Source organism: Ixodes scapularis, unplaced genomic scaffold, assembly GCF_016920785.2.
Source record: "Ixodes scapularis isolate PalLabHiFi unplaced genomic scaffold, ASM1692078v2 PGA_scaffold8__174_contigs__length_109621045, whole genome shotgun sequence".
NCBI lineage: Eukaryota > Metazoa > Arthropoda > Arachnida > Ixodida > Ixodidae > Ixodes > Ixodes scapularis.
Window position 1 is genome coordinate 64,041,184 of NW_024609883.1, and position 19,860 is coordinate 64,061,043.

Consider the following 19,860-nt stretch of genomic DNA (forward strand, 5'->3'; position numbering starts at 1 on the left):
GCCGTGACGTGTAACAATAGATCAGTAATTGTGACCGCCAGCCCGGGGTGGTCATTAACGTGCATTACGAAGTAGTGATCCTACGAACGCACTGTTTAACGATACTCATCCAGTTCGAAACGGCCAGGGGCAGGCAGGTGGGTGAGGTTCAGAAAAACCTTGAAGTGATCTGGCAAACTGCCCCCCTACCCCCTTGCACGCTGGTAGTAATCCGATCGAACGCCGCCCGAGTGTAAGTTTAGTTTGGTTTGTACATGATGCAAAATCCTGAGACTGGGAATGAAATTTGAAAGAAAAAGTGCAAGAAGACAGAAAAGAGGGGACAGGACAACGTCTCAAACTCAACTCAGCCGAAAACTCAGCTCAGGACAACGTCTCAAACTCAAATCGGCTGAGTTTGAGATGTTGTTCTGTCCCCTTTTTTCTTTTTTCTTACACTATTTCTTTCGAATTTTATTCCCAGTCTCGGGGTTTTGCATCATGATCAACATACACCAGCTCGCCTGCACCTTCACAATTTTTTTGTTTGTAATTGATTTGGAGGTTTATTTTCTGGTGCGGAAGAAACGCCGAGCAAAAAGCACAGAAGGTGACGCAACTTGAGGTCGAGGAGCGTTCTACCATACCACTGGCGTCGGAAGAGGAAAAACAGGGGGGGGGGGGGGGGCTCAAGTCTTCCCCCCCCCCCCTCCCAGATATTTCAGACTGTTAAGGAAAACAATACGGGGAAAGTGGGCATGGTCAAGCTTATTTTAATCTGATATTATTTATGCATATGAATAGCTACTGTCGCTCTTCACTGCACAAAAGATCGCGTAGATGGTCATTGTTAAGGCCGGTTCTCACATGCAGCGAAGCGCTGATGTAACGCTGCTCACGTGCCGTCAGGTACTTATCGTATGCCATGAGCAACAGTTTTGACGGTGCGATACAAAGCTGGTGAACGCTCCCGTCGGCACGTGCTTAGCACAAGGACAGCGCTATGCTTGTAGCGCTCCGCTGCATGTGAACAGGCCTTTAGAAACTCGTTGTCAGGAGGCACTACTCGTCACATGCTCGGTGGCTCGAAAGTTCAAAGCTATGTCTTTTCGACCTAAATAACTGTTCCATTGGTAAAAAATATTCAATAAATAAACATAACAATAAATGCAAAAATAAAAAGCTGGAGAAAAAAAAACAAAAAAACTCAAGAACCTGTTGGAAGTGTTGTATTCTTGCATATTCAGAGGCCCAGAACTATAAAACAAGTTTCTCCTACCAAATTGTGTACAGGCCAAACGAAACACGTCCCAAGAACGTAAAATAAGAGAAAATTTTTTTTTATGACGCGCAGAACTTGGAACAATTTTAGAAATTTTCCCCCATGAGTTAATTTATTCCTCAACGTGAAAAAAACAATAAATACATTTTTTGTATTCAGCAGATGGTAATGATATGTACTGTCTCTGGTGTTAATTTAAATGCGATACCCCGAACATGTAGGCGAAAAAAAAATACCAAGTTTAGGGCATAATTGTCCGTAATGTTTGGATATTTATTCGAAACTCGGTCTTGAACAACAATAATCATATCTTAGGACGACGCTCAGCTAGGCTATACATAGATCATTCTTAAGAAGTTTAACATCTCTACCATAAATAGCTTCGGCTATAGCGCGCTTCAAATATGGCACAAACGACAATTGTCAAAAACCCGTCGTCCTTCCTCGCTCCCTTCGGGAATCTATTTTTCTAAAACCAAGCATGCCAGATGATTGAAATAAACGGCATGGTCTTTCGCAAGGAATGCGGCACCCATATAAAATTGCAAAAAAAAAAAAAATATTACGAATGTACTTCACTGCTTTAATCCAAATGAAACCGCCCGCCGGTCTTTCGAAGGTCGACGAACTTCGACCTTTTACCCTAAAAGTTCGAAGTTCGTCGAACTTTTCACTTTTCAGGAATCGAGAGTTCGACAATTTTCGAATTCTTTAGATTAATAAGTTTGAAAGTTCGAAAATTATCGAATTTCTTAGCGTAGGAAGTTCGAAAATTATCGAATTTCTTAGCGTAGGAAGTTCGAAAATTATCGAATTTCTTAGCGTAGGAAGTTCGAAAGTTCGAACAGCCACGAACTTTTAAGTGCAAGAAGTTCGAAAATCGTCGATTTTTTAGTCTATCAAGTTCGAAAGTTCGACAAGCATCGAATTTTGCAGCGTAATAAGTTCGAAAATTCGAAAAGCGTCGAACTTCCTAGTTTAACAAGTTCGAAAATTCGACTTCCGTCGAATTTCTCAATATGGAAAGTTCGAAAATTCTAAATGTTTCGAACCTTTCGACCCGCGTGATTCGATCATCGAAACTTCGATTCGAAAAATGTTCGCGGCATCCCTAACAATAATGCAGCTTGACAGGGCCCCTGCTCCAGGGTAAGTTCCGAGACTGGTTTTGTAGCGTCAAAAGAGAGCGTGGCACGGTGATGCGCGCGCAGTAATCGAAGACCTTCGTGTTTCGTTATGCCGAAGGGCGTCGTTCTGTGAACAATTACAGCAGCACTTCGGCAGTTTCTGTGACCTCGTGCACGAGCCCAATGGCGATTTCACCATAGATAGTGGACCAGAGCGAGAGCGAGCATTAATTACGCTTCAAACTCTTCAAACCTAAAAAAAGGTGCCTTTAAAATGATTCGCTAAGCTCATGCAAAGCGTATCGAATGAAGAATCTCGAAAATCAGTCTCTGAAATTCTTCGCTCGCACCTTGTACTCCCATTCGAAGAGCTTATACGGTGAGAAAGTGAGAGAGAGAGAGAGAGAGAGAGAGGAGGACACGAGGACACGAGGACACTTGGGGGGAAGTCCGAGCCCCGAGCTCTGATTGGAAGGATTAGGGGGTAGACGCGGAGGCTATAGCTATACCCCTCTCGCTGTTCGAAACGCGTTTGGAGGCAAGACGCTCCACGAGGAGCAGACGACGCTCTTGTCCGCTCTGACTGGAAAGCGGTAGACATTGAGGCACCCTAGACAACGGCTAGAGACGATGGCAACTAGCCTTCTGCATCTACCCACCAATCCTTCCAACCAGCGCTCCGCGCTCTGGCGCAACACCACATATATAAAAGGCATGACCAACCAGCACACGAAACCACGGTTTTTGGATCCCCGGCCCACCCCGCTAAATTTAGAGGGGAAAATGACGTCACGTGACTTCGCGTCTTGCGACCTATACACGAATTCAGTTTCTCCGCTAGATTTAGCGGAAAAATTGACGTCACGTGACCTCAACGCCAATTCAGTTTCCCCGCTAGAGTAAACGACGAAAATGACGTCACGGGACTTGGTGTCATGTGACTTATGCACAAATTAGGCTTTCCCGCTAGATTTAGCGGGGAAATTTACGTCACGTGACCTGATGTCCCGTCATGCCAGAACGTTTCACGTATGCAACACGACTGCCCAACAAGTCGCCATACATTTTTATTTGATAAATCATCCAATGATCGCTGTTTTTACCGTTTTTTTCCCCCTGTGTCAGAAAATTATAATCTTTAGGCTTAATTGTTTCCCTCTAAAACCTACACTTATGAAAGATTAGTGTAATAAATGCGTCACCTATAAGGACACCTCTGTGAAGAGTTTCATTTCACTCGGTTGATATGTCAATTTTCGTGTGTATTTTGTACGCCCCAGTAGCGGTCGGAAACGCCCCGTATCGGTGGCATTCTGTGACGTCCTCGTGCGCTGTCAACTCCTCCTCCCCCTCAGTTTCTCACCGTATTACTCCACGTCGAATGGGACCTGCTCTGCTTTGAGGGGCTCCATCTTAATTTAGGAAACTTGCAAAACCTGGACCACTGTTTTGTTCGAGGGGCAATGAGTTATTGAAAAGACCAGCTGCAGACTTTCGACAATATGAAGGTTTGAAGTTTGTTAGAAAAAACAAAGTGATAGAAAATGTCATGTTAAAGAATGATTCAAGAACCTAAATAAAAAATATAATATATATACAGTAAGTAATCTTTTTTTATTTAAATCATATTTCTTTGGTTTAAATCAAACTACTTGATTTAAATCGCTACAGATAGGAAATACTTTTTTGTCATTGGAATTTTTGCTTTTATGGCTGCCTAATATAAATCGTTCCTGCTTGATCATTATTTGCTTTAAGTACAAAAAAAATGCCCATAAAAAGCAAAAAGCCTGGTAGATAAACTGTAAAAATAAAATGTGCAGCATTGTTTCGAAAAAGAGCGTTTAATTTAGATCATCATAGCCAAAGCGGTCCGATTGTAATCGCGATTAAAATTATGCTATAAATCCCCAAATTAAATAATAATTGAAATCGCTATGTAAATCATCTTGATTTCTATTTTCCACCCTGATCGAGGGGTATTTTAGCGATTTAATTTTTAGCACTGCTGTGCGTTCCGATACATCGCTGTTGCGACGGCGCGCTTTATTTTAGCGCCAATGACTTTCAGCAGCGATGTGAACCGGATAAATTTTTCCTATCTCGTAACCTACAACGGGGGAACCCTCTTCAAAAGTGTGCGCTATGTGGTAAAAGCTGCGCCAATTATTCGAGTCTGCCATTGTTTGGGGCACACACACCGAGCACGCATTGGGCACTATGGGGCTGCGACAGCGTTCAGCATGAACCCGGCCCAGCTCGTACGAAAAACAAGCGCAGCGTCAGTGTTCGGTGAAAAGTCGGATCCAATCACATGGTACGGACTCCAGAAATGGAGACCATAACTTATCTCAGCCGTCCCAGATTGGACGCGTTTGTGTATCTGCAAGTCGCAGGCTAGGCTAAGTCTGCACGCGTGCCTTCCTGTGTCAAGCTTCTGGCCTACAGTGAGGCTTTCCTGATTTCGGTAAATACCGATAAACGCCGAAAAGTAACGCCCCAGTCGGGGTTTCATCAATCTCGGGAAAGAAAAAAAAAGATGGATTGAAGAAGAAAGAAATGCAGCTTAGGATGCCCATCCAACAGAACCCTCTCCTGCCGGGAAGAAAACCGCTTTCCAGTTTCGTTTTCTCCGTTCCTTCTCGCACTCTTTTCTCTTCGTCTCATCGCAGGAGCGGAGGCAGCGGAGGTCTGTGAGCTACTCCCCACGGAAAGGAGGAGGTTCTCCCTCTTTCTCGACGGGAAAGGAGGAATTGAGGGGAAAGTTCCTCCTTTCTGCCTGTTCGTCGGCCTTTAACGTAGAGAAATATTTGTCTAGAGTTCTATGTTGTACTGGCCCGGAACACAGCCTTCACTGAACTGTCCTCGAGGAAAGTTCATTTCACGGGAACCAGGCGTCTTACCTTGTTTCTTTCCTTTATCGGTACCGGGACGTTTTTCGACTGTTCGAAATAGGCGCGTGTTTCCTAGAAGCCGGGAAATCGCATTCGCCTGTCATGTTTCCTTGTCTTTTTTTTTTTTTTTTTTCGGTATGATGAGCCTTAAAAATGGCCTTTTTTTGGTAGGACACAAAATGTTGACACCGAAGAACACCGAATTTGTGAGAGAAACAAACCAAAAACACCGCCGAATTTCAAAGGAACTAAACCACCCCCCCCCCCCCCCAAAAAAAAAAAAAAACAACAACAACAACAAAAAAACACGGGACTTATTTTCTAAATTATGGGCTATTAAGTGGTCTCTGCCTGAGTACGCTTGTCCCGTGTGGGATCCCTTCACGAAGAAAGATACTAAAAAGGTGGAACAAGTTCAGTAATAAGCAGTTCGTTTTAAACGTAATCGTTACCACCGGCTCGACTCCCCTACCGATTTAGTGAGATCTAAACACAATTATCCCATTACAATCTCAAGGGAAGCTAGGGAGATTGGAATTCATTCATTAACTCTGGTTCAACAGACTTGGACTTGAATCAGCTTGGAGAATAAAAATCAAGATGATTTTAATCGTGATTGAAATCCTGATTTTAAGCGCGATTTAAATCGCACCGGTTTTTGCTATCATAATTGTTTGATTGATTGAACATGTTTATTAATAAAAAACATCATAATTTAAATCGAACATTGCTCGCAACAAATACGTTCACCAATGTCTTTGTACTTACTGTTCGTGTATAATATGATGCAGTCTCTCGGAGCTCGTGAAGTAAGCGCGAGTGACAGTCGGCAATAAGCACAATCGCGTACCTTGGCGTGCATGTTGCACGTCTTTGAGGCTTGTCGCTTCCGGTTGTTGATGTTTCGTAGCCCTAGTGGTACTCGGCAATTAGAATCACAGTAATTATTCCGAATTTCTTTCAGCGATCGAGCGGATCCTGGCAGATCCGTTCCATCCTGAGCCTGGCATTCGATTTACTCGGGCATTAGATTCACAGTAATTATTCCGAATTGCTTTCAGCGATCGAACGGAGCCTGGCAGATCGCCACGAGACGCGGTCGCAAAGAGAAAAGTCAGAGCGGCAGACAAGAGGCATGTATACCGGGCGCCCCGCTGCGGCGAGACGCCGAAACACACTGGTCCCGAGCGATAAAATGTCCGCTCGTGCTTCATCGCGTTCCTCGGGCTACCGCTTCTTTTCTCGTCGGGTTTGAGAACCATGTTTCGGGTCCTCGCCGCTGCAAAAGCTGTGCGCTGAATACCAAACTCGCCGAGCAATGCTCTGTGCTACCAGATCCTCGCGCTCCATATCTGCGACCGGGCACTCATGGCTCCGTCATCGAACTGCCAAGTTTTGTGATTATAGAGGAGGCTATGACTGAATACATGCACTGGACACGACCGTTCCAACGAGATGACCCCTCTATTCGCTCGCGCAAATGTTTTTAAAGGAGACGTACAACGATAATGGGTAGGAATGTTTCTCACTTTATACTGGCACCAGACGGACCCAGGCTATACTCGCACGCAACGACACTGACCAAGAGCATTAATTGTCACCGCGTAATTTCAAGAGTAAAAGCGGGCGTTTTGTCTCTCTCTCTTTCCCAAGAATTGAAGACGAAGTTGAGGGGACAGCATTGTTGGCGTTGTCAACAATGCGATCCCCGGAGATTTCGTCACCAAGATTATACTTCGTTTCATTTTATCTGCGAGCGAAGCCAAAGCTATAGAAGCGCGAAACCAGCGCTTTTTGCGTTTCTGCCCAGCTCGCGCGCTCGAGCAAAGCCTGAAGGCACGGAGCTTTCGTGCTCGCGCTTCCAGCTTTGCCTTCGCTCGCACATAAGGTGAAACGAAGTATAGTCCTGGCCGCGTTGACGATGTTCAAGTGCGGCTCATAGAGTGTACGCGAGCCCTACGTGATGAGCACTCGACTTGGGCTCGTGACAATGGATGTCTCGACATGCATTCGGGTAGTGGCTCGTGCCCAATTGCTCCGATAACGGGAATAGCCAAACCTTAACAATGTACGAAACTCAGCGCGTGTCCTGTGCTTTGCCAACCCCAGTGCGCGTGGCTATGATAAACATTGGCGGCATATAATCGGCTCCAGATCACGTGGCCGCTTGTTCTGGCTGCGAGCCGAGGGGGTAAACGCTGCTCCTTTTCCTTGATATTTTTTTCAACTATTGTGTGGGAAAAAAAAACACAAAAAAACTAACGCATGTTTTGTAGGTTATGAATGTCAAAGAATAATTCTAAGCGGTATTTTACTGAAAGTACAGAAAGAACAGCCTGCCTTTACATATATTTTCGTAAGACAATGAGGAGTATTCACTGGACGCCATATTTGTGAGTGCTGTTTAGAGTGCATGCTCAGAACGAACTCACATTTCTAGGTTGCTAAGACCGGCAATCTTGATGGTGTGGAATGCACGTTGCAAAAGAACTGTGGAAGCTCGCCATGGAGCACGCGCTCAGCAGACGCGCACACGGCTATGGCCGCCAGTGAGTACTCCCTATACACTCCGTGCGGGAACTATAGGGGGCGCTTTGAAAAACGCGCGCAGCGCCGCTAGCGGAGGAGCTGGCGTTCGACCGTGAGGCGCGTTCAGCAGCCTGCGGCGCCTTTTCGCATGTCAAGCTGTGGCGACGGAAGCGCGCACGGACGAAACTTTTGCTTTTTGAGCCGATTCGTTGAGGGTGACGTTGCATGAATGCTGGGGCAGACCTAAGAAGGGCATTTACCTGTTCTCCTCTTCTTAAATATTGAGTTTTAGTCGTTATTCGGGGGAATTTCTCTAGTTGCGGCCAAAAAAGGAGTTGGAGCAGTTTTCCGAAAAGCAAGACGGCCGCCACCATAATTCCTCTGAGTGGGAAATTTGTTTCGCTCGTTGCTGTAAACGTAGGACTGCTGGAACGATGATATTGGAGGCGAGTAAGATGTCCACTAAGTTTCTGCACGAAGTGTGCCAAGTTTCATTAAGACAGCAGGTGTGAAAGTTTTTTCTAACGAATAAAGAAATAAAGCTGTACGGTATATCCAATATTGGACCCAAAATGTTGTGTTATAGCGGGCTGTGCAAAGTGCAGATTTGGGCACACAGGTGCTTGGACTTGACAGTAACATGACACAGCACTTATTATAAAAAAAAAAAAAAAAAAAAAAGGTGGCATAGGGAAACCAGGGGAAAATTTGGTTTGGGCGGCGTAACTCAGTGGGAACCGGTTTTGACCATGAAAAGGCTGTCAAGAGAATAACACTGGTCGGGGGAGGTGGAGACTTTAGAGGTAGGAAGGGACTAGTGGACTGTACTTCCAATTGAAACAACTTTACGAAAGGTGGTTCCAAAGCCGAGAAAGCAAAGTTGTCGGCCAACACACGGTTTGGCCGTCAAGGGCTTTTGCGGTCAGCTGTTGTGTAATAACCTGTTGTGCGAGGTGCTGATTTTCGGCCCACAGGTACTTTGACATGACCGTAACTTGGCACAACACTTATTATAACAAAAATAGTTGGCAAAGCGAAACCAGGTGGAAATTTAGTTTGGGCGGCGTAACTAAATGGGAACTGGCTTTGACCGTCAAAGGCTGTCAGAAAATACCACTCACCGTGGGAGGTGCACACTTTACAGGTAGGAAGGGACCAGTGGACGGTACTTCCAGTTCGAAGCACTTTGCGATAGGTGGCTCTAAAGCCGAGAAAAAAAATATTGTTGTCTACAGAACTCGGGGTGTCAGTGTTTCCACATCCAAAAGGAGGCTGACCAAGAAAGAAAGCACACCACATAAACTTCCATACTCAAACGCCGATTCTCCAGTGATTCCGAGTTTCATGGTTGTTTTCTTTAGATTTATATTTGTCACTTTTTTACCATTCAAAATCTTTCTTCATGAAGTACAGATTGCGTGCCATATTTGTCCGGAAATATCATCGACACATACGATGGGGACGAAACTTCTTTGGAGGGCATTCCTCCAACTGCATACCCGCGAGTGGGGGATGGCATTTCAGTTCGTCCCATCGGCGCTGACACATGTAGGCGTTACTGGTACGAAAACAAACGCAGAGCGCAAAGCGGCAGTGTAGAATATGTCAGCCGTGCCGACACAGTGGCAGACATGATCGGGACACCAAATTTCTCGCGTCGTGCGGCACGGCTCCATCGTTGTCGCTGTCCCACAAAACATCGGCGAGATGAAAACTGTAAAACTTTGTCTCCACGAGATACGACGCATAACTATTGAAGCACTTAATGACGCAGCACAGGCAGCACTTCATGCTGTGAACCCAGCGCAACAGCACCTCTCCGACTTCAACGCGTACCAACGTACGCGGCGTGGTTTCGGTTTCGTTTTCTCTGGGGTGCTCACTGCCTACGTTCGGTACCGGCCGCGCGGCGGCGCGCCAGTCGCGTCGCACGGAGTGTATAGGGAGTTTTCATATATCGTTTTCGGCGTCCCACAACGCTTTCCGCAACCCGCTGTGATATCCGGAACTCTAGAGTCAAGGCCATCGGCGCGCAGGCGCAGTAGGGGCTTCTTCGTTGCGGGGGGCTTAGTGGAGGGGGAAACGCGGTCTACGAAAACTCCCTAATGTACCTGAATCAATTGAACATCTTTTTTATGGGTAACTTATATTCCGTGCGTTTAGAGGTCTACTGTTTTCTGTAACGTTTCTTTTTTTTGTGTGTGTTGTATATATATTTCTTTTATTCTTCACCTGCTTTCCTCTCCTTCTTGTGTTGCATAGTATAGTCTGTGGTAATCTAGCTCTCTATGAACATTAAGTCCACTCCCGCTGGAGCCACAATTTTTTCCTTCCAGTATGCTGGAAATAAATAAATAAATACTCGTTGAGCGTAAAGGATGCTGGCTAACATAAGGTAAACGTTCTCTTACGAGCCGTTGTACGCTTTCAGCATGCATGAGTTTCTTCTTGTTTCGTAAACTAACCGGTGAACGAACGTGAAAGCCATTTGGTTACAGCCTCGTTCCCACTCTGCGTCTGGCGGATGGCCACTAAATACCCTGTCATACTTTTTTTTTTAATCGTGGATTAGCGCCGGTATCTCCATTCGAAGAATTGTTATCGAGTGTATACATGCCACGCGTTAAGCCAGTCGCTAAACTAACCGATGGAGAGCGCCGAGAGCGTACAGATGCCACACGTTTTACGTGCAAAATAATCGCCCAAAAAATTGCCATGCACATTTTGTTTTTTCTCCAAACCGCAATATGTTTTTTTGTTTTTTTTTTTCGACCGCAGCCGACGTTATGTGATCCGATGAAGCCAGTCTAGCACAACCAGAAGTGCACCGTCACGACGCTCGTCATTTTTGTGGGTTTGTTATCCCCTACTAAGCCAATCGCCCACAGTGAATGCCTCAAAATCTTAATCTTTTTTCCGTGTAATTGGTTTTATCAGAACGTAAACCGCCGGCTTTGGTCAAACGTGATGTGAGACTGAGTATAAACCAGACTGCTGGCACATGGCGTCCACGTGTACTCTTTGGTTCGAATACTCGCGTCGAGGAACGAGAAGGAGATGCTTATCGCAAAAGAGGCTGTTTAGGGTTAGCGATGCACTGCAAAGCTCCAGCAGTGTTGCGGCCCGAGCCACTTCTCTCCCCGGACGCCGAGTATACTGTACACTTCGTGCGGTCGGCGGGCGTCAGTGTTTTCCGCTAATCTCGCTGTTTAGTCTGAGTGGAACGAGGCACCACGTGTCCCGCACGACAGAAGACAATGGCGCTCGTTCCTGCAGCCGTGATAGCGGCTCCGACGTTTGCCCGATAGCCCCGTCGGGCCGCTGTTGCCAGCGGCTCGGTCCGGGCAAACGCTCTCGGCTTACTCCGTTCGCAGGGGTGAATTATCCTCCGCTACCCTGTACCCTTTCGCTGACCGTTACTGCGACTGCTGACCATGCGGCGCTATGGCCCGGAGGAACACCGTCCGTAGTGCTGCGGCGCTGGACAAGGAGGTGCTCGCTGGAACGTCGCGATCGCCGGTAGTCCTTGCGGTGGTTGCCGTTGTTATTGCCGGTGCTTGTCCGTTCCCGGTGCATCGGAGGACACGCGGCGAGATCTCGGGAGGAGCGCTCTGTTGACGGCGACGGCCTTGGAGGTGCCGGAAACGTTTCACCCGTTGTCCGTGGAAGGTCTTCGCTCGCAGTGTCGTCGAAAAACCGTGTTGCGTGCAAGTGGCAGACGGTCAGCTCTTCGAGACACCGATTCCCCTCGCAGTCGTCGAAGTCTACTTGACGTCCGACCAGTCCCTTTTCAAGAGGATCGAGGCATCGCGCTGCACACCGTATACCACGGGATCCGTCTTCGTCGACAAGACGTTTGGAAGATCCCCGTCGTCCTTGGAGACCAGACGGCGGACCAAGATTGGCGGATGACGTCAGGACGGCGACCACTTGGAAGTTGATCGCCACGCCACTTGGTCCTGGTGGTCGTGTTGCCGTGTCCGAGGGGCGCTCCGTGGGCAATCGGCAATCTCCGGAGGCTATCGTCGGCCGAGCCCGCCCGACTGTTCCCAAATAGGACTGATTTGTCAGCGGGCGGTCCGAGGTTTCCTTGTCCCCGTTTGGCGTTCGGAGAGGGTTGACGCGTACGCCGAGGCCGGCGTTTGGCGACCGTTTGTGCGTGAAGGATGGGGACGACACGAGTGAGCGGACCCGTGGTCGGTGCGTGCGCGTGTGTGCTTTGGCTCGGCGGACTGGACTAAACGGTGGGCCCCCCGGATTAGTAGAGGTGGGGAATTGACCGGATTAACGGACCGGGGCGATGGGACTTTACTACAAGGATCGCGTGGATTTGGATGTTACCGGGCCCCTGAGCGCCGATGACGACGTAAGTGAACCATCTTCCCAATCGTGCGTTTTTTTGGTTGTCTGGTTCTGGAAGGCATATTGGAATCCGTTCTCTGGTGCCGTCTGCTGTATTCCATTCTGCCAGGGTGTTCACTTGTCGCCGTCGGTATCCGAACCGGTTCGAAGTGTAAACAACGAAATAAGGGTCTATATAACGTTATTCGGCTGTTCTTATGTGAAGGACATGTGATGTGGGACGTTGTTGGCAATTGAAACCCAAGCACACCAGTGGCGGCTCAGCAATACACATGGCACTCCCTGTAGTTCATTCCACTCTTCACAGAAGTAGAAATCCTTCCCATGGAACTAAAACAGTTTAGTGGCGATATACAACTTTTCACAGTGAAATAAAGCACCTGACTACATCAAGAATTGCGATTGCCTAATGACCATGTGCAGGCGGGTCTACCGACTCATGTTTGTGACGTCATCACTTCAAGGCCGTAACGTTTAACATGGTAAAAACACCCCGAGACTGGGAGAACGAAAGGGCGGACAAACACAGCCGTCTTCGTCCTTTCTTTTACCCAGTCTCGGGTTGTTTTTACTCTGTTCAACTATCACCAACTTGTTTGCGCCCTAACCTTGTGACCGTGACGTCAGCTGTGAAACGGGGCTTGCGGGGTTCTTGCACATGAGCAGTTTATAAATCTACTTTGGGCACGCTCTTCTTTGTGAAGGAAAATTATTGTATATTGGGTATCCACTGGACGCCATATTTTAGGGCGCTGTATAAAGCGCATGCTCAGACCGAGCTCACATTAATAGGCTGTCAAGATCGTGAATCTTTATGCTGTGGAATGCACGTTGCAAAATAACTGTGGAAGCTTGCCATCAGCATTCGCTCAGCACTGGCGCGCTCAGCTATGGTCTGTAGTGAATATCCCCTACATAGACTGACTCTGCTACCCCAGCATGCCACCATGCTTCCTTCCTTTGACCCTCCGGCCACCGGAGGAATCACTTCAAGACCATTGCAATCCTCCTGGGCTGCCTTCGAATATCTTCGCTCTAGAAGTGGCAATTACCATGGGCCTTTAATGTGTGCACTCCACAGTAGTGGCTGTGCAAGAATCCATGCTGATATGCAAAATCAGGAAAGACACGGATATCTTATGGTTGGACGGACGGATAGGGAGACGGCTGAAGAGATGGATATGTAGATGAATAAGACTGAACCCTGTGAATCAGGCGGCGGCTTGCGCCACCTAGCCAGTGTTTCACGATGTCCGCGAGTCTGAAGGGCTGGGACAGCACCACCTAAAATAATCGAAAAACGCGAACAGCTCCCCTCTAGCCCCGTGGAACGTCGTCATCTTATAGGATGGTGCCAACTCGGCAAAAGAGTATTTTCAGAAGTGCGCGGCCTCTATAGTATCTGCCGCGTTGATTATCGCAGGTCGCCATGTTTTAGGCCTGGGCTTCGAGCATATGCATTGGACGACAGTGCTGCTGCGTCAGCGCTCGGCGTAAACGCGGGTCCAATATGGCTTTTCTTCAAACGTTCATCGAGCAACATTGGCTGTCGCCATTGCCAGTAACGTTGGCCATTGCTTGCATGCTCAGAGTATGGTAAACGAGCAATGGCGGACAGGCGATGGCGCGGACTTTTGAAAAGTGTCTATTGTACGCTCCCCGCAAAAACGGATGTAACCTAGGATGAATGGATGGATGTTAATGGCTATACCCTTTATAACAGGCGATAGCCTGCGCCATCTAGCTTAAGTATGAAAAAACAAACATATGGTTCCTGCCGCCCTTCTAAGCCAAATTTTTTCCCCCCATCCATCACCAGGTAGTGTGGTGTATCCAGTGGCGTCACTAGGGTCAGCGGCACCCGGGACGCCCGCGGCGACACCCCCCCCGAGCTCGTCGCCAGCCACCATAGCCCCCCCCCCCCCCCCCCCCCCCCCCCGTCGTGGCCCGTCGCGACACCCTCCAGAGCGCTGCACCCGAACGGTCCGCCCCGCAGCCCCCTTGTGACGCCACCATCAGGAGGAAAATATGGCGGCCGACAGTGTTGCTTGATGGACAGTCCGGGGAGCCCCGAGAGCATGATACCGGGCGTCCTTCGACGAAACTCATTGGACAGCTGATGCCCAGCCGAACGCTGACACGCCGCTCGTGAACCAATTTTCGTCTCGGCGCTCTGTCTCGCTGTTCTGACGTCAGAATAGGAGCGCACGCGGGCTTTGATTATTCTGCTGTTGGCTTTGAGCGTTGCCTTCACGCGGCGGCAGTCAGCCGAGGCTACTGCCGAATGCCTCTCTCCAGAGTGCGACGAACGAGCGGATGCCTTCGGGACGGTGTCCAGCTCATTTCGCGGAATCCCAAAGCGATAGTCGTCTGGTGATAGCGCAGAAAGCTAGACTGTGTTAGCATTGACGTCATCGGGTCGAGTCACTGCGTGCAGTGCAAAGGGGCATATACCCCAATCGTGTTTATTCCTTTGCTTTTTTTTTTTTGCTTCTTCTGCACTTCAATGGCAAAAGATTATGTGGGAGCGAAAGTTTGTTTGGAAGACCGTGAAGCAGTTTTTAGGTCTCCAAGCACCCCGGCCCGCACTGAGGAATCGTGGGAATGGTGTTCTTTCAGTTCCCTAGTGATCGATACTTTCGACCGACTCGACGCTTACACACTTTTGAGTGTGTAAGCACTCAAAGTGTGTGATTTCTCGTCAGTGTCAGTGTTTTTGATACTGTGCATGCAATCCACCCTTTAACCTGACTGAGCTGCAGAAATCTCTTACAATATTGTCATTCTCCTACAGATTCAAAGAGGCCAATATTAAGTTAGAGACTCTAAAATTGCTATAAACAGAGCCGTTGACTCCGAGCTAGATCCCGTTTTTGGTTTTTATGAATTCTCGGCTGTTTAAAGCAACTCTTGCCAAATCACCAGTCACGAGAATGATAAAATTGTAAGAGGTTTCTGCAGCTCAGGCCAGGTTAAACGGTAAATTGCATGCACAGTGCGCTGACATTGACGAGAAATTGTACAAGTGAAATGACAGGTTTCTACAATCTGCACGACTCTTATTCAGGAGGACTCCGGATGACACTCAAAAGTAAGTGGTCGAAATTACCAATTATTGGGGAACTGAAGGTTCCTCGAGTGCAGGCGGGGGCGCTTGAGTGATTTAGCAAATGGCCTATTGTTTGTTCTTTCCTCTACGAAACACACGTTTTAAGACCGTGGAAATTCGAGGCACAAGAACAAAAAAACAAGAACAAAAAACGTACAATGTCTGTCCTCTTTTTTTTTTCTTTTAGCTTCTCGGCTTTAGGTTTTGATATTGTTAATGTTTATTAGCTGGGCTGTTTCCTTTCTGTTCTTTATACGCATTCTAACATTGCGGCCCCCATCCATTCAAAGTCCTCCGTCGTTTCTGTTCGGGCTGCCTTTTTTGCGTAGTCCTCACTGGTTATGCTAACAACAGAATCAGACAAGGTTCGTTATTACGTGCAGAACTAAGTAGTCCGGTTAAGTTAATGACTCCAGTAATCAAATTAAAGAAAAAGAAGATAATATTTTTGGCGACCTGTCCGTAGCAGCTTTTATACCCCGTTCACCTATAAAGACTAGAAGCTCCGCCTTCAGCGCGAGCTCGCTGACTTCCGCAGTGCTTTGGTTGCGCGTGCCTGCGCGTTCACACTTGCGTTAGCAAGGTCGGAAAGCTCGCGCTGAAGGCGGAGCTTCTATAGACTCAGCTACAAACCGAGGATAGTTGCAAACATGTAATATATTCTTGGGGTAACGCCGACAAGGTTTGACCAGAGGAAAATTGGCGACTCCCTCGCCGGGGGGAAGAGGCAGGGGGGTGATGGTTTTAGTCTTCTTGCGCGATCTCCCTAAGGTCATCCTGGCGATATCCTACACTACCTGGTGATAGTTAGGGGGAGAAAATTGGCCTTAAAAGGGCGGGAAGAATCATGTTTTTTTGTCTTTTTAGACTTAGGCTAGATGGCGCAGACTACCGCCCGTTACAAAAGGTTTAGCCATTAACATCCATCCATCTATCCAAGATTGGCGGTCGCCATTTTTGGTGCGCAAAGCATGTGATTGGATCAGAGTCCTCACCGAAAGGTGACGCAACCCTCGTGCCCAATTAGGTGCTAAAATTATGTGCCCACCACACAATGGCGGACTAGATATAATTGAAATAGCAGCTACCAGATGGCGCGCGCACTTTTGAAAATTGACTATCGAGTTTTGTGTATGTTTAAGATAGCGTGTGCACTCCACGGCGACACTGTCAGCACAAGCATGACATTGGCACTTTCTCGCATTTTACTTTTAAAGGGTACTGGCAGGCATCAAAATTTACCACTTGCTGAGCGTATGTTCCACCACTATAGGTTTTGGTGACAATCCTTCAAAACTAAGAAGAACAACAAGAAAATACCGGGTGTGCTTTGTTCGTGCTAACAGTGTTCAGTCAAAAGTTTTGAAAAAGAAAAACAAAAAGACGAGCATGCTGGCCTGTTTGCTTTAGAGAAAGAGAGAAGGAACTTTATTCAAATCGGTCCAGCAGTTTTGCTTTAGGGTGAGAGATGGGGGAGAGAGTAACCCCTGTCCCGTTCCACCCTCCGTCGATGATGTGATGGAGGTGGTGGTGCCTCAGGTGACGGCTCGAAGTCCTTGGACCCGGGCGGCATCTTCCGAAAAATATTTGACAATCGTCTTTTTATTTTTTTTATTTTTTTTTTTTTTTGTGGGGCGAGGTGTTTTGCATGGGCGTCTGATTGTCCGCAAAATAAGAGCTGCAGTTTTGTTTATTTTTTCACGTGACGTATGGGACTGTGTTGTTTAGGTGACACGAAGGAAAGTTAAAAAAGAAAACCCAACACGGTGCAAGATATTTCTCTTCTTGCGTGTCTGGTCCTAAATTCTTCCATATTACTAAGTTTTTTTTTTTTTTTTTTTTTTTTAATTTGTGGTGCACTCTTAGAACACGAAAAATGAGAGAAAAAAACTGTGGTTCTTGAAATAGGATGCGGAATGACGGCGAGGTGAAAAACAACGCCGATTCAGCTGGGAAAGCGAGATAAGTAGAGGTCGACGAAAACGTGCCAAGTTTCAGGGGGCTGGTCCGATGTTCTCTTATCTTTCCCTCGTTGACCGGCCTTTCGAATCGTTACCCGGTGTGTCCCTGCAAGCGTTTTGAACGGCGCGGGTCTGACGATTCCAGACCTCGGGCAACTAGCCTTTTTTTCTCTCTCTCTTTTTAATGCTGGTGTACACGTTTGCGTTTGAATGTGATCAACTGCATTATGAGCTCTTATCACCGCTTAAGACGAGGAAACAGACTGGCTCGATCTTATAACGCTGCCAGATTAATTTCAGACCCACGTTGTGAGAAGGAGGCGTAAAACACACGCGGACCTTAAGTATACGAGGGGTACCCGCGATAGATGGCGTTAGTTCACTATCTTGTCGTAGGCGCCACAAGAGGTTGAAAGGCGGTTCATTCTTCTTAAACGCAAACGTACGAACCAGCCTTTATAATTAGTGCTTCCGTTTGTCTGATGTAGTAGTATTCTGTTCGGAATAATCTAATCAAGTGAAGCATAGTCGTGTCCGGCATTCTTCTACTCGATCCTGTGACTACTACATTTTGGGCGGTTCTACAGGGTGATACAAGGAGACGCCAGGCTCTTTAAATCGACCGCAAAATTCGGTTTCTTAACCTATCGCGCTACGACTTTGTGCAGCGTTGCCCACAGATGGTGCATTTTCTTTGTAAAATTTGCAAAGAGCGAACTTACCTGAGGAAAAAGTAAAGAAAGAAAAAGGCTTAGCACCTATGGAAACGCAGCGACGCCGCCGGTCTTCAAACAACACGGCGCCGTTTCGCACGGGAGGCAAGAGATGGCGCGACGAACGCCGCCAACGCAGCGCCAACGAACGAGCATACGGCGCCGAGAGCCAGCGTCTTTAGCAGCCAACCTTTTCGACTCAAAAGCTGCGCGCGTTCCGCAGGCGGCGAAAGTCGCAGAAACAAAAACAGGCGCTGTAACAAGGAACTGCAGTTATTTGTCGGCTAAAGACGCCGGCACTCGGCGTCGTATGCTCGTTCGTTGGCGGCAGTTGGCGTCGCGACCGCTTGCGCCATCTCTTGTCTCCCGTGCGAAACGGCACCGTGTTGTTTGAAGACCGGTGGCTTCGCTGCGTTTCCATAGGAGCTAAGCCTTTTTCTTTCTTTACATTTACCTCAGGTAAGTTCGCTCCTTGCAAATTTTACAAAAAGAAAGCACCATCTCTGGGCAACGGTGCACAAAGTCGTACCGCGATAGGTTAAGAAACTGTATTTTGCGGTTGATTTATAGAGCCTGGCCTCTCCTTGAAACACCCTGTAGTTTCCGCGAAGGAGCTTATGAATTGCTAATCGTGTCTACTTGATGAAAACTAACTGTAACCCCACGAATATTTATTTGGAAACATGGAATATTCGAAATTAAAATATTACTTTCGTTCGAGGTGATCGTGAGCAACGAGCAAGAAACGAGGTCTGGGCGCATTACGATGACGTCATCCGTGCCGAAACGGCAAACGTGCGTCTAAAGCTGGACGAGAGTACGATACCCATTGGCGAGCGCCCAAAGCTCTCTCCTCCGGCCGTTGTACTCGTCGGCTGATCACGCGATTAAGCAAAATGACTCGGCGCGGAACATTTGGGGTCCGATTTTCGGTCACGGTGGAAAGAAGATCTAACTATAGGTCTCGCGGAGAGAGCTATAAGATATCGTTATCGGGGCAGTTCGTCTGCTAACGCGAGCAGAAGAACCGCGAGTCCTTCTGCTAACGTGGCGCCGTTCGCAGACGGAAAGAAAGCGGGTAAAAAAAAAAAGCGCATTCCTGCGTCTTCTGCTAACAAAACCTGAAAAGGAAGAGGATCGTATACCTCCTACACATTGAGTGCCGCGCGCCGAAGCGAAATCGGACGCGAGCTAAAGTTGCAATCGTCTGCTGCTTTGACGTTGGAAGCGATCGACAACCTGCGTGCTTCCTTTTCCGAATCTCGAGTTTTTTTTGCAGTTTTGGTGTTTTTTTTTTTTCCTTTTGCTGCTGTACGAGCATGCTGACACGTCCGCTGGTGGATAAAGGAGCACTCGGGTTAATGATCAATCAAATACCACCTAGGAAACACGGAACGCGCCCATAATGATGTTGATGACGACGATGATAATGCTCGGCTTGTTTGCCGCTTGGTAACGGTTACGTCGTCAGTAGGCCTTCTCTTCCCTAAACGGTATTGATCAAGTACAACAGATGCCGCGAACCCTTTCTCGTTATTTATGTGTCGGGTGAAGCCCGCTTTACATGCAGCGACTGTTGCGAAAAAAATCGGTGCGACAGCCGACGCAGCGGGTGCGATCGCAATGTTTGGTTTCACATGCTCCAACAGCTGCGCGATTTCTGCCAGCGCGGCCGGTTGTTCGGACACGGACGCGTCGCGTTTGACTTTGCTAGTCTTGTGTGAATAGTGTATTTTAAGTTCGAAGCGAATTCGAAGCGAATAGGGGTTTGGGACGAATATTTTCAATTCGAATATCGAATAGTTTTCCCACGCCTTTCACTACCATTAAGGTAGCAATTTTGGCCATTTGGTTCATGATCAGATAAAAAAGCGCCAAAAAACACAAGGACGAGTAAGTAGACA

The 19,860-nt window shown here is 47.6% G+C and overlaps 1 protein-coding gene across 7 annotated transcripts in view; it reads left to right on the forward strand.

The window, feature by feature from the left end:
* LOC8038157 (TBC1 domain family member 25) overlaps nt 1-19,860 on the forward strand; it is a 119,303-nt gene that overhangs the window by 49,049 nt on the left and 50,394 nt on the right. For 5 of the 7 annotated variants that reach the window (XM_029976338.3, XM_029976339.3, XM_042286888.1 and 2 more), the window contains exon 1: nt 10,958-12,177. The exons of the other annotated variants lie outside the window; for them this stretch is intronic. In XM_029976338.3, the coding sequence (XP_029832198.3) occupies nt 12,112-12,177 (66 nt within the window). In that variant the 5' untranslated portion in view covers nt 10,958-12,111. Of the gene's footprint in view, nt 1-10,957; nt 12,178-19,860 lie in introns of those variants that run through there. 7 annotated transcript variants of the gene reach the window in all.